The sequence below is a fragment of the Pholcus phalangioides genome, unplaced genomic scaffold, assembly GCF_987345545.1.
Source record: "Pholcus phalangioides strain wild (caught in Gottingen) unplaced genomic scaffold, Ppha-v1.0 ptg000028l_1, whole genome shotgun sequence".
In the NCBI taxonomy this organism is placed as follows: Eukaryota; Metazoa; Arthropoda; class Arachnida; order Araneae; family Pholcidae; genus Pholcus; species Pholcus phalangioides.
The window spans coordinates 2,737,262-2,752,042 of NW_028301618.1; the positions used below are offsets into that span (position 1 = coordinate 2,737,262).

The 14,781-nt window shown below is 38.4% G+C and overlaps 1 protein-coding gene across 1 annotated transcript; it reads left to right on the plus strand.

The window, feature by feature from the left end:
* Nucleotides 1–1,355: 1,355 nt before the first annotated feature.
* Nucleotides 1,356–14,781, plus strand: CycB3 (cyclin B3). The gene is made up of 9 exons (XM_089252191.1): nt 1,356–1,531; nt 3,712–3,829; nt 4,451–4,764; nt 7,121–7,286; nt 9,113–9,343; nt 9,784–9,939; nt 12,342–12,491; nt 12,583–12,710; nt 14,088–14,781. Exons 2-9 carry the CDS (start codon nt 3,770–3,772, stop codon nt 14,137–14,139), a joined length of 1,257 nt encoding a protein of 418 aa, XP_089108317.1. The 5' UTR covers nt 1,356–1,531; nt 3,712–3,769; the 3' UTR covers nt 14,140–14,781.

Here is a 14,781-nt window from a genome sequence, read left to right on the forward strand (position 1 = left end):
TAGGGACCCGTGATGCATGCTCTTAAGACGGCCATATGCCTTGGATACGTGCCTCGTTTGTCCGGTGGAGAGGTCATGACCCCCCATGGCCCCCACATCCTGGAGTAGGGCCCTAGGCTGGGATCTTTTGCGGGCCACCGGACCAGACTTTCACGGGCCCTCTTATGATGTATTTACAGCGTGAAAAAAATAAAAAATAATGAAAATCGTCCCGGGCCCCAGGGCTGGAGCATTGCCAGCCCCCCTCCCTTGTGGGGGCCATGTAGACCCCCCCCCCACAATGATGGGGCTAACAGTGGGCTCCATCCCACCCCCCCCCCCTCACCCCCGGACGATTTTCATAACTTTCTTATTTTTTCACTTAAAGGGAGGCTAGTGAAATGGCTAACCATCAGGGACCCCATAGGCGGAGATTGACTTGGAAGTCTGGGGGGGGGGGGCAAGGTCATTATTGCTGGGGGGGGGTGCACGATGATGATGATGTCAGCTCATATATATGCATTAGATCAGTCGACCCCACGTCCCCCCACGCCCTCCGTATCTCCGCCCATGAGGGACCCCCAAAAATCTCAGGGGGGCATAGAGAGAGTCGTGCCAGCACCTTCTAAAGCAGAAGGCTCTGCATTAGAAGGTGTTGGTCATGCTGCATTAACCTTTCAAGCGGATTTGCTCACAGAGGTCAGGCTTTCGATAATTCATAGGCTGTCCCGGGATCCATATTTTACAACGGAGCGGTGATATTTTGAACCAATCAAAACAGTTTTACTATCGGTACTGATTTCCAGAGGTAAGAAAAACGCTTCGTATGATTGGACGATAGGTCGTCGCCTGCACGCTCTGTACAGGGAAAAAGTAAATTTAGTTGTTGAAAAATATACACTGAAAAGAAATTAAAAGAAACGCATAAAGTAAACTTAATTTTTTTTGAAAACTTGAAATTTATGAGTTTATTAAATTATTTAAATAAATAAATATATATATATATTATATTACAGAGTATAAACACAATAATTTATCAGTACTGGAAAAATCCCGCCGAAGTGACGAGAAAAAAAGAAAGAAAAGATTCCGGCGGTAAAAGTTTTTTTTGGCGATAAATCGCTGATACTCCAATCACACGAAGTAGTGATTATTTTTTTTTTAATGATACAAATTATACTATAACTAAACTCAAAGTACTTTAGATATAAAAAAAATGCTAATAATTACGGATTAATAATCTTAATTACTCTCAAAGCTGTTAATTACACATCCGTTCAGCGGATACTTTGGCGACGCTTTTGGCGAGATTTCGGAAAAGCGCGGGAGCTTTTCTTCTTCGTTTCTAGTTGTTGTTGTGGCAAACCCGTTATCTCGCTTTAGCTCGTGCATTCTTCCTCGCCGTTGAGGGTCGAGTTCGTTAATCCATGATTTAATCGTGGCAAGCTCTCGATTATTTCGTTTGAATTAATGCCAATTATTGATTATTTATTGAACCTATTTTATAATTGATGATTTGAGCGAGCTTGAGTCGACCACCATTTATTAATCCGTGAGTAAAATATGTTTTCAACCACCATATATTTATTTAACCGCCTTGGCGTGAGTTTCAACGGAGCGCTTATTTTAAATTTTCATAATATAATTACCCGCCAACAGCCCTGGATTAATCTTTAATTATCCAATTATCGTTTCAAGTTTGTGTCTAAGAGTGTCCTCAAAATGTCTTTGTGTGTCTAAAATTGTGTTAATGTGGATTTATTGTGTATTTCTCTTTTTGAGCCGTTGGGAGGAAGAGTCCTGGGTTGGTTGGTAATTGAACTATGTTTGGGGGCAAGTTTTCGTAGGGCCCCCAAGTTTTAGGGGGGGGGGGTGGATGAAATACTGTTTCTTTTTTTAACGGGTGGGCCTGTGAAAAATCCTGGCGGCAGTATCGGGGGGGGGGGGGAAGGGGCTGGCTCGAAAGTGGATTTACAGTTTTAGCGTACACTTTTCTCATTCTAGTTTAATTTTCAGGGCCATTAATTCCTCAAACTAACCCTGGGATAGCACAGTATATATGTCAATACACCTGTCTCCGAGTTGCTCTCCCTTAATATGACCCTGGTTCAATTACGGGATCTTCAGATTTCTTTTTTTGTGTGTCTGTGTTCAGGAGCTTCACAAATTCCCAGGTCGCCGTGACCACCTTCCACTTCTTGTGGCAGGGGCCCCCCAAGATTGACTTTTCGCGGGCCTTCCTCTAGTGAATTTATAGCATGGAAAAACAGCTGCTGTGGTGATCATAGTAAAGGACTCTCATCGTGAGGATCCATGTTTGAACCCCACCATCACCACAGTGGTGGTCGGCTGAAGTTGGTTTCTTGTGGTTCCAAACATGAAGATGCGAATGTAAGCCGATTTTCCCGTTAAAGTCTCGCCGCAGAGAGATTATTCAATCGTTACATTTCGGTCAATAGTGAGAAAAGTTGGTGGCAGCACTACACACAACAAGCATTGCTCAAACGAAACTTCACGTCAGGTTCACAACATACACACGTGCATTCCAACATGTACCAATTCGTTAGAAGTTCTGCAGAGGAATATGGGCGAGGTGCATGTGTGGTTTAGTAGTAGCATGAAAAAACAAAAAATTATTATATTTGTCCCAGGCCTCAGAGCTGCAGCCCTGTCAGCCAAACCCTTTGGGGGGGGGGGGGCATCTAGGTCGCCATGGTCCCAAAAGCAGAATGTTTTGCGATGTTCTGCAACGAGCCCTCAGCTGACTGGAAATGTTCTGCTGTAAAAATTCGAATATACATAATAGCGTTTTTCTACACTTTTTTTTAAATTCTTCCGGGTTGTTCTGCGACGTACGTCGTACATTTCGGCATATTCTGCTTTGGTGGCCATGGTGATTTAAAAAATTGAGATTGGTGTTTAATATTTGGTTAAAATGTAGAACAGTTCACCTTAGCATCGCCAATAAAAAAATTTTATGTTTGATAACTGAATTGTCTCAGGACAGATTTCTTGCCGGACTCTCGTTCTGAGGACCCAGGTTCGAACCCCACTGATGTCATAATGGTGGCCGGCGACAGTTGGTTTTCTGTGGTTCTTCCAGTTTCGAGGCAGGAGTGCGAGCAGGCAGACCTGCAACATGATACTGACAAAACAGCATTTCCATCTTTGCTTCAGGAAATAGAATACTGATGGCAGCAGGAACACGAAACAAGCGCAACTCAACAACATAAATACATTAGGGCCACATATACACCCAGAACACACATTCCGGGATGTGCAGATTTATCGGAAATTCTGCTGAGTAATGTGTACGAGTTGCATGCACTGTGTAGTAGTAGTAGTCTCAGGACCTCAAAATTTTCTGAAATTATGTTCGCTAGCAGAGAAAGGGATTGCAGTCTCTCGCAGAAGTCAAAGAATGTGTTATTTCAGATTTATTTTGTGGGGAGAATATTTTGCACTTGAATATTTCCAGATTTGTCAAGCCCATGTATGTTTTCAGTATTTTGCCTAAAGTTTTTTGTTTCACAATTGAATTAGAGTCTGAGGCAGAGCCTCGTGCGGAAGAGAATTCCTTAAGTTTTGATGTCTAAGATTGGGATTTTCGCACCGTTTAGGTGGGCATTGATAAAACTTGAATTTCAGGTTTTTTAACCTATCCCTTAGTTTTGTGTCGCAGTCAAGATATGCTCGAATATATTTTGTACTAATAATGTTTTCTATTCACAGGATTTGCGCGACCTCATAATTCTCGTGTTTTTTGATTGAGACTGATCCCAAAATCATCATGGACTCGGAAAACATCTGTAACCAGATGCTAATGAATCAGAAGCCTCTATTCTCTGAAGTAAGTCTGACAAACATTCATGTTAATTTTTCTTTTCATAAGGAAGAAAAAAACTAGCTGTATATGAACTATTTTTCTATGTATTGCTTTTGCAGTTATAAATTCAAACACAGTATAACCTCGATTATCCAAGGCAAGGAGGGGGGGGGGCATAGAAGGGATTGAAAAAGTTCGTTAAAACGAGATTTTTGTTATAACGGTATTCATGTTAAAACAGGATTCAACTGTATATATAGGATGGTACTTTTCCATCACAACCATCCACTTGGCACATTTTGTCTTGCCGATCACTTTTTGCACCTTCCTTGTCTTGGTGAATTCGCACCGCTGGTTTGGCTCAGCTATCTGGAGCTTGGCCTACAAGCCGTTTCAGAATTGCCTAAGTGATCCACGATAGGTTAATAAGTCATTTTGGGTGACCTACAACAAGGTCTTCAGAAAGTTAAGCACCTGTTACAATTAAGTTGATGTCAATTGGTTTTCGCTTTCTTTTGTTCTGTAAACTGTTATTATGTTTACTATCCTCACTAATTTTCATGGATGTTTTTTTTAAAGTATTTATGCTTCCGAATATTCAAATTTGTGACCTCTGTTTAACTGTGCTCTGTCAATTTCTTGCAGAAGGAAGTTCCTATCAAAGGAGTTTCCATTAAAGAAATCGGTAGAGACTGTGTGAAGAGATCGGCAGAAAATTCGCCAGATATCGAAAACAAGAAGCGTCTGGTCTTCTGTGATATCACAAATGCCGGAAATAACAAGTGTTCGATCAAGCCTCAGATTGTGAGAGCCAAGAAGGAAACGAAGGCGGTGAAAGCAGACACGAACTCTACGATCATAGAGACAGAAGAAAATATCTATGTTCCTGTCCTCTCAGACACCACTTTACATGCTGAATGTGATGCAGAGTCCACGCTTTACACCTCAGCTCTGGACAAGTATGATCCGAATCTTTTTAAAAAATTATATTTCTTCGTGTGTCAGAGATGAGCGTTGCTTTAAAATGTGTAACGAGTTTCTGCTTGTATGAAATGTAGATGTATTAGGGCATGGGGGAACATTATCTTTTTCCGTCCTTGGGCTAGATGTGTGGTATTTCTGCCGCTCTCGGGCCAGAAACTGGAATATTTAGGGTGACCATCTGACCTGGGACAATCCCATATTTTTGAATGTTGTGATTTTTCTGTAAGATGTCCCGATTTTCAACTAATCTCACTTGAATTTTTATTTTTTTACAGATATTAAACATTGTGGTTGTAAATTATAGGATAATTATGACTAATCATAATTATATTTATAGTATATTTATTTCACATTGTCAATGTCAATTTTTTTTTTTTTTTTGCGAATTTGATTGTAATCGATTGACTTGCAGTAGCCCTCTATTTACAGCCATTGCCAATTTTTCAGTAATTTTAGTGATAGTTGGCAACTTTAATTCCCTTTGAAATTTTCCTGGTTATAATTGGCAACTTGATTTTGACAGTTTTTTCTCGATAACATATCTTTTTTACCCCAACAACTTTCGTGGGCCAGATGAAAGCCTTCAGCAAGCCAAAAGTTGTGCACCTATTGTGTTAGGGTATAGTGCAGGGTTGGCCAATCTGGGGCATGTCATGGTATCATGAGTGGCAAATAAACACTTTTCAACGATTAAATAGAAATTTCAATTTTCAATCAACGATATTCTCTCCAATTTCTTAATTTTTTCAAAGAATACGGTGGTCTTGTAGGCTACCAAACCTATGTTTAATATGGTAGGCACTCATAAAATAATTACTTATTAAAAAGTGTTCGTTAAAACAAGATTTTCGCTATAACAGTATTTGGTAAAATGGGATTCAACTGTATAATGTAAATTGTCACCATTGCGTCAAATAAAATTTTCATTTAGCGGGGGGGGGGGGCAGACAAAATTCACCAAACACCCACCATCAATTCAGTCTTCCAGCATCTGAAATCGGAGGGATTACTTGTATCAGTTTTAACCAGATATCCTGTCAAGTCTGTATGTCCTGTTTCAGGCCTGGTGGCAATTTTTTTTTGGTTGGCTCCTAGTTTTTTGTACTAGTGTTGCCAATCATCTTCAATGTTTTGAAGGGACAATAGCAAATGATTCATGTCATTTGCTATTGTCCTTTCAAATGATGCCTGAAGCCTATCATGAGTGTAAAGTAGGGCGTGGGAGTCGTCATAATTAAATAAAATTATTTACAGTTACTATAAGGGTAACTTCCGTAGAATTTGAAAATATCAAGACCCTGTGGTTTCTATCTGGATCTGCTTGAACTTGGTCAGATGCAGTGAAGCTTGCCTCATCGAGCTAATATTTCCTTTTTGAGTTTTTAATTTTCCTATAAATTCAGTATTAATGTGCTGCCATCTACAGGTAAAAATATCTTGCTGAGTATTTAGCTTTAGAAGAGCATTCAACAGAATTAAAAAAAAAAAAAAAAAACTTTTTATAGGATAAAACTCTTAATTTCCCACAAACGTTACAAAAATTCCCTCGTGGACCAATTTTCCCCATGGGTTACAGACACCGATTCAGATGATTAATCTATTTATTAGTCACACGCCAGTGTTGCTGAAAGACTAGTACTTTTATGTTCTAAAAATTCAGTGTTGGTGATTGGTTGAAAAATGTTAATTTCAGGATTTTTTACCAATCAGCAACGACGTTTAATTTTTAATGCATAAAATTCCTTGCCCTAAATGCCTGGGTTGGTAAAGGGTATGTTTTGAAGGCTTTTTGCGAATAATGTGTGTGTGTGTTTGTGTAGGGAAGAAGGAAAAAAAGCTCTCATCAGAGGCAAGAACGGAAAAAAACTCAACAGGTTCGAATCTGGATCAAGAACATTATAAATAAGTTCTTAACCTACCAAACCTGGAGCAAACACAGATAAATGGAGCCTTCATTTCCCAACTCCACTGGTTGGAAATCGCCATATAGTGATATGTGACCGGAGTTATGGTATGCTGTAAAGTAGTAGGGATGAGGCAGAATTTTCGCCAATAGCCCTGTACAATTTAATTGGAACTGAAAAAACCAGTCTGAAGCAGAATTGGAATAGCGAGAAAAAATTTTACTTTTATTGAAAATCATGAAGTATGGCTTACAATTTTGAAAATATGCTCTAGCACGTAAAAAATAGTGAAATATTAAAAAAATATGCAAGGACAGAAATCTGTGCCATACTCATCGGTATAGTATTGTTCAATGTTTGGGTTGAATGAATGTTTGTTCAATGAAGGTCATGCAGTTGCAGAATTGATGAGTTTGAATTCTTTCAGATCCATTTCAGGGGACTGTAGTGTGATTGAACTTCCCAAAAAATATTTGATTACTCTCAAGCCTGTCCCATCGGACGTCGAAGATTTCGACAAAGCAAATTTGAAAGACACATTTTGTGAATCACGTTATGTTCCTTATGTTTTCGAGTATTACAAGTCCAAAGAAGTGAGTACTTATTATGTCTTTCCCTCATTCGATCTGAAAATTATGATATTCAGTTGCATTAATGTTTTTAAAATTGCCTATGTTACATTTTTGTAAAATCTGGGTGCTTTTTTTACTAAATAAACATTGCATATAGCTTCCGTTATACATTCTTGCAAATCAGTTCTTGCTGAAACCAGCATATATCATTTGATCATTTTTGTCGCACCACGGTCATTTTCTGCACACGAGGGCTAATTAGACCGGGACCTACAATTTAGAAACCAGCATATGTTGTTGCTACTATATTATTTTAAACAGCTGCAATAGTGAGTTCTATAATTTGAACAATGGTCAATGTTGCCATTGCGTGGTGTCCCCAAAGCAGAATGTGCCAAAATCTGCAATTCTGCACATTCTAACAATTACACTGCAGACATTCTAACAATTACTCTACTGCAGAATAATTCGGAAAAATTTTAAGAAAAAGTGCAAAAAACACTATTACATGTATGGGGATTTTTACTGCAGAACATTTCCAGTCAGCCGAGGGCTCGTCGCAGAACAGTGCTAAACATTCTGCTTTGGGGCGTGGTGTGTTCATGTTGACTTTTTTCCATAGTAAAGCTCTGGTTTATTTCCATGGACAATTTACCACCGAATAAGTTGTTCGTTGATGATGTCACTCTCCGCTATCCATACGTAGGTTTTTAACAGCTGGCTGATGCAAAGATATATTTAGGAAAGAGAAAATTCAACTGTGCCTTTGTTGCACGGGGGAAAGTTGCTTATCCGTAAAAAATGGGAACTTATTCAGGCCCGTCATTTAGGGGGGGCCATTGCTCCCTCCCCCTGGCTTTTGAAAATACACTAAAAATGGTATATATAAATATATATATATGCATACATTGAGTACATGTGCTTTGCCCCCCCCCCCCCCTCCCCTGGAAAAAGTTGAAATGACGGCCCTGAACTTATTCCATAAGCAAAGTTGCTGCCGAATTGATGATTTCCGATGTGGGTCACCAAAAGGCTAAAACTTCGATAGTTTTAGCCCCTTGACGACTCTTTCAGTTTTTTTTTTTTTTTTACTGAAATGTTTTTTAATCAAATTTAGAATATTCATCCATAAAAAAAATTAACGAGCCAAGGAAGCGTGGTAACACGAGCTAATTAAGATGCTGACGACAAAGAAAAATAAAACACTGTTAAGATAAGTATAGCATGTCCGTAAAACATTCTGGTTGGCAATAAGCTCATTCGAGTATTACGTCAGCATCAAAGGGAGGTTTCGGATTTGCTGACTTTTGATGGGAAGGGGGAGTTTGAAGGTTGCTTACGTCAGCAAACCACCCTTTTTTGAAGATATGAAATATTCTAAGCTGCTGATGAAATTTTGGAAGGGGGGTCAAAAATGGCTAAATATCTTGCTGATGTAATACTTGAATGGCCTCTAAGAAGTTTTGAAAGAACCTAAGTGCCAAGGTAAACTTTTGGTGACAGAAAATACTGCCAATTTGGCTGCAACCTTGCTTATGGAATCCAGTGGGAGACTGGCTCATATGTTTGCACCTGTTCATAAAAACATAGCTAGAATGACCTAATAGCTAAACCCAACGTTTCTTCAATGCCATTCTCTTGCACGTTGATGTAGAAACAATTTCAGTTCATCAGGACGGCACACTTCTAGGTTTGATTATTAAATTTTTTTCTCTCAAATGAATCTAAAATTATTGTTAGTATGTTCAGATCTGCTCACTGATTGTGAATATGGTGCAATTATTTTGTGAAGTTTTCTAAATTTAATTTGAATATATTATAACTTTTCTCTCTCGTTTATTTCACAGAGTGAATTTGTTTTAGAAAAATACATGTACAGGCAAAAGGAGGTCAACAGAGGGATGCGTGCCGTGCTGGTGGATTGGATGGTTGAGGTTCAAGAGAGTTTCGAATTGAATCACGAGACACTGTACCTCGCAGTTAAATTGGTAGATTTTTATCTGATGAAAAATGTCATTTCTAAAGCCAATCTTCAGCTAGTTGGTGCCACAGCAGTATTATTAGCGTGCAAATATGATGTGAGTATGACCTGTATGACAGTCAGTACAAAGTTAATTTGTTTGAGCGCTATATCCGGTATACCGTAAAATAGATATATATATAGGGAGTTCCCCCTCTTACCCCAAAGTTCTTTTTTTTTTGGATAATCAGTTTTCAGTAATCCGAGGTAGTATCATCCTGTTCACGGGAAATTATTGAGACTAATAAAAAATTTATAAAGATCAGTGACGTCTCAATGAGCGAAAATATTATTATCCATACAGCTTCAATATTATGCTTACCGCAGGTCAGACATGTATGTCTTAAACTTATTTCAGTGTTCAGTATGCTGTAAATAAGGGACTCGTAATTTCATTTTGGCTTGGAAAATGGGCTCTTCTCCCCCTTCTCTAAAATTTTCAAATATTGACCAAGAAATCTTCCCAATTATCATTTTTTGTTTGTATTTGTTTTCCAGGAGAGAATGCCGCCCTTGGTAGATGACTTCTTGTACATTTGTGATGACAGTTACGCACGTTCGGAGTTGATTCAGATGGAGATGAAAATACTAAAGACCATGGATTTTAAATTGGGAATTCCTATCTCCTATCGGTTCCTGCGTCGGTATGCCAGAGTAAGTTTGCGGGAGTCACACTTCCTTAACTATTTGATTTGTGGTGTTTCTATGAAGTTTTAACATAGGATATACCAGGGCTAGACAAATTGGGGGGAGGGGGAATTAGGTGTCAGCTGCATTTCTTAGGAGCCAAGCATATGTATTAAATGTCTAATTATGAGCCTGTATTTAGGCTGGGCGATGCTCCGAGCTGAATGGGGCCTCATACAAAAAATTACTTATTCATTAGTATATACTATATACGTAAACATATTTGTTTACCCTGAGAAAAATGACCAAAATAATTTGTTTTCTGTGACCTGGTGATCTTTTCCCATGCAGGTAATACCTATGTAACAGGGTTTAAGCTGCGGTCGCATTTTTCGCAAAATGCGAAAGAAAATCATAGAATGCAAAAGAAGTAGTAGCCACTTTCGCAAAAAAGAATACAGGAGGTACGAGACGAGTAGACATCCAACCATCAATCATTACATTATAGCACTGTAGCATTTTGCTAAAGCTTTTCCCCCATTTTCACTTTTTTGCGAAAGGGATTTTTCTATCCAGCTTAAACACTATGTAAATTATGAAATTTTTGCGTTGCCCTCAGACCCCAATTTAGTCATCACATATAAAATTTTAGGCTGCATTTGCCAATTTTTTTCAGTCACAATGGCAACCAGGGATTTGTCAAGCCCCGGGATGTACTGTCATTTTACCCTTTTTTTAACTGCAAAACAAAAATTTTGACATATTTATCCATTTGCACTGTTTCTCTGTTGTCAACATTTTTAATATCCATCAATCCTAAAGCAGAATATGCTGAAATCTACAACGCCAAGTGGTGCTACTACAGAGCAATCTGGAATACTTTCCAGACAATTGTGGAAAATACTTATGGGGATTTTTACAGCACAACATTTGCAGTCAGCCGAGAGCTCAGTAAAGAACAAAGTAGAATAATGCAAAACATACTGCTTTGGAGGTAATTTCACTCCTCTCCAAAATTTCAAGGTGTAAAAAGAGGGATATTTTGTCCAATGTGGGGGGAAAGGGTCTTTATTTTTGGTGTCTGTGTCAATGACACAAGAATAAGCATCTTTTGCGGACAGTGGTGAAACCAGTATTTGCCAAGGCGCTTCTAGATTCGTGAATCACGCATCGAAATTGGATTTCACTCCAAATTTTGAAGATGAGTAAAATTACACTTCAAAATTATATTTCCAGATAATGCTGAGTGGAACCAAAAAACTTGTCTGTAAAAGAGGGGAAGGTGACAGTTAATTAGGGGTTTAAAAAGCATACTTTTAAAAACTTGGGGAAATTATTATTTGGCCGTGAAAAGAGGGGGGGCCTGCCTGTATCTGGGGGGGGGGGTGTCTGTCAAGAGGTTTTTTATTGCATTTGTTTATGTACGATGAGTTTATACCATTCATGGTGATGAAGAGTATTCGTAATTTCAAAAATTATTTCTGCTTCTGGATATGAATGGGTACTCACATATGAAACTGCCTTGGTGAAATATGTCTAATTGCATAGCTGCTAAGTCTCCCACATTTCTACTGTCTCACAACTCCCAGATTTTGGCTCATTTGGGATGGAAAAAAATGCCCTACTTTTTGAATTCTTGACCAATTCACCCATGAGAATAGCTTTTGCCTGCATTCCCCCCCCCCCCCCCCCCCAATGAAATGATGTTGCATGCATTAAGTAAATTCTCGCCATAGCACTATACCATGAAGAAATGTTTAGTTTTGGCAAGGAAAAGGTGTGGTTTGCCATGCTGCCACCTTCGGTTTGGCCTCTTGACAGTGAAATCTGCTAGAGGAGATCATTTGATCGGATAACCAGGTCCTGTTAAATCTGTCTGTCCCATTTTTTGGCACAATTCTGATTTGAGTGTAGTAACGGCAAAAGTATTTCCAGGTGATAATTGATGGCCTCGTGTTTTTCCTGGGTGGGGATCCCTACTTTGTTTTTTAAAATATTGTCATATATAATAGGGTATCTACCATCACTGATAAGTCAAAAAACGTCATGAAAGTCAAGGAATCCCTTAGTTGGTGGCAGCTAATGTAATTATAATTAGCTTTCAAATCTGATAGAGGAAAATGGGTTCTACCTCTAGATTCGCCTAAAGACATAATGGGGTAGTGTCTATTTCAGGTTTCCCCCCCCCCTTGTAGAAACTGTCACAAGTTTGTATTTTGGAATTTTTTCCCCCTCTGCTTATATACAGAGCTTTATGGGCTTTTTTAAACGTTTGCGTGTTTCATTTTATTCATTCCTATTTGTTTAGGCTAGCGTATCTGTTTCGTTCCATTGTAAAAACCAAAAAGTCAAGGTTAATTAAATGCTGCTTGATTAGTTTCTATGTGTGTTTGAATATATATATATATATATATTTTATCACTTAATAGTGCACAAGAGCTTCTATGGAAACTTTGACGCTAGCCCGGTATATACTCGAGACGTCTCTCATGGACTACGAGCTTATAGATGTTCCTGATTCAAAGATTGCTGCTGCAGCATATCACCTGGCTATCAAGATGAAGTTCACTGGTGAATGGGTAAATAAAATTGTTGTAATCTGCTTTGATACTAGTTTATGCACTTTCGTCATTATTTCTATTTGTGACAATGTTTTCTCTCGTAATTTAGACGCCAGCACTCGAGTATTACACTGGGTATAAAGCAGACGAGCTCACAGATCTGGTCAAACGATTGAATAGGAACATATCCGTCATAAATAAGAATCTTCTCACAGTTAGAACCAAGTACTTGCATAAGTAAGTGTTCACTCGTGTTACAAAACTCGTGAATTTTCGTCTTGCTTTTTTTAACATTTAAAAGTGTGTTGGCTCTCAGTTCATGAAAGGTCTTCAAATTGACACACAGAAAAGTGTTTTTGCTCACTTCTCCAGTATTCTACAGCCTTTTTACAACTGCGGACCGTTGAGAGTAGTTGTAACAAAGATTATTCATTCCGGAACCGCTTTTGTTAGCCAAAATGTGATTTCTTATGTTTTTGATGGGGAAAACTGTTTGATTTCTTCCAGCTTCCACTCAAAATTTAGAGGGGTTTTTTTGGAACATCAAGGAATTACACTGCAATGTATGCCATTGACTGCCAATGAACACAAAAACAATTTTGAGTCACAGTATTCATTAAAGCATTAAATACAAATTAAACCTCTCCTTAAACATATTAGTCGAAGGAAATCTTTCCCATGAACAGCTGGGAATTTCAAAATATACTTATCAGTCAGTAAAGTCTACCAGAACCACTGTCTTGGTGGAAGACTAATCTTAAGACGATGTGGCACAGTCAAGTAGAAGTGGTATCCAGATGAACACGGGAGCAGTTCTGCACAAAGGATTGACGATCGGCAGAGTCATGCATGGGGATCAAAGGCCAGCCTAGGGCAGGGCAAGAGAAATCCCAGGCGCCAGGTCAACTAAAAAATTGGTATTGGCGCCTAAAATTTTCTTCATGTAGTTATTAAATTGCCGACTGAGAGCAACACAAAATGTTTGGAATTTATGGCCGCATATCTGCCAACATGAAAGATGGTTATTCTGCACTGAAAAAGTAGCATTATTTTTGCCTTTTTCTTCAGTTAATTTTTTTTTCATTTGGCGCCTAAAATATTGTTTTTACCCCTAGATTTTTTTTTCGATTTGTCCAGCCCTGGCCTATGGTGCTGATGGAGAAGCTATATCCAATTTTACAAATCAATGGAATCATCTAAATGGGGTCGGGATTGGCAGGTCTTGAGATCGAGGATGACCTTTAGCGGCTCTTCCCCGTGAGTATCGGACAGCAGTTGGCAAGGAACTTTCATAGGAGGAGCGTCGCATCAGCCAAACTACTCAGTTGACTTGTACTCTTGCCAGTTGAAATTGGGCCATACTGATTCATAGTCCCATGATTATAAACAACTGCTAAACATTAAATACACAAACAAATTGGGCACCTTATTGATGCTAGAGTTCCAAGCAGAAATGAATCAAACATAGATTCCAACCAAGGACATGTTGTGACTTTAGTTACAGGGAGTAGACTGGCTAGTAAACTCGCTAAATGTGGTTGAGCCTTTAACTGTATAATTTAAATCGGTTGAAAGTAATTCCTTTCATGAAAACTTTTTTTTGTCTCTTTGCAGGATATTCTTCGAAGTTGCGAAGATTCAGCCATTGAATCTCGAATCAAAATGAAACGTTTAGCATCTGTTGAAATTTTTAGTCATTTTTCTTTTTTGTAAATATATATTATATATTCTATGCATTCGACTGCCAACTCCCGACAGCCTCAGTCAGACTTCGTGAAAGAAACTGGATAAAAGAAAATCATCTGTTGTGTAGAAATGAAAAGTTCGGAAGTAGTTTTTTTTTGGGGGGGGGCAGAGGGTTAAAACATATTTTTATACTCATGCCATGATATTGTTTCTTTTCATACGATTTTTATTTTTTATCATTGCTGATTCGAATTTATTAAATCTGTCATTTTTATTTAAAAAAATAGTCATATCTCGTTTCATGACTGGGAAGGATTTTTATTTCTTGATGTATAACGTGACAGAAGTCTTCAGTTGTCCACATTCGTGTTACGGTGGGTGAAGTACATACATGCACATGCTCCTAAGTGTTTAACTTGTGAACTGTATGATCATTTGCGGCGTGAAGTTATATGTATCGATTGTTAACCTTTTTTTGTATTCGTATGCTCAAGTGCGTCTTTTTTAAAAACATTTTTTTTTATAATGAATGATTTGTTTTATGTAACGACTATGCATGAGAAGCGAGGAATCTGAACCGAGCGTGTAATTAAAAATAAAAGTGAATGTGAACTTTTGTATA

Coding starts and splice junctions, on each gene's coding strand:
- CycB3 (XM_089252191.1), top strand. CDS start 3,770: ATGGACTCGGAAAACATCTGTAACCAGATGCTAATGAATCAGAAGCCT. Junction 9,344..9,783: donor TATTAGCGTGCAAATATGAT/GTGAGTATGACC, acceptor TTTGTTTTCCAG/GAGAGAATGCCGCCCTTGGT. Junction 12,492..12,582: donor TGAAGTTCACTGGTGAATGG/GTAAATAAAATT, acceptor CTCGTAATTTAG/ACGCCAGCACTCGAGTATTA.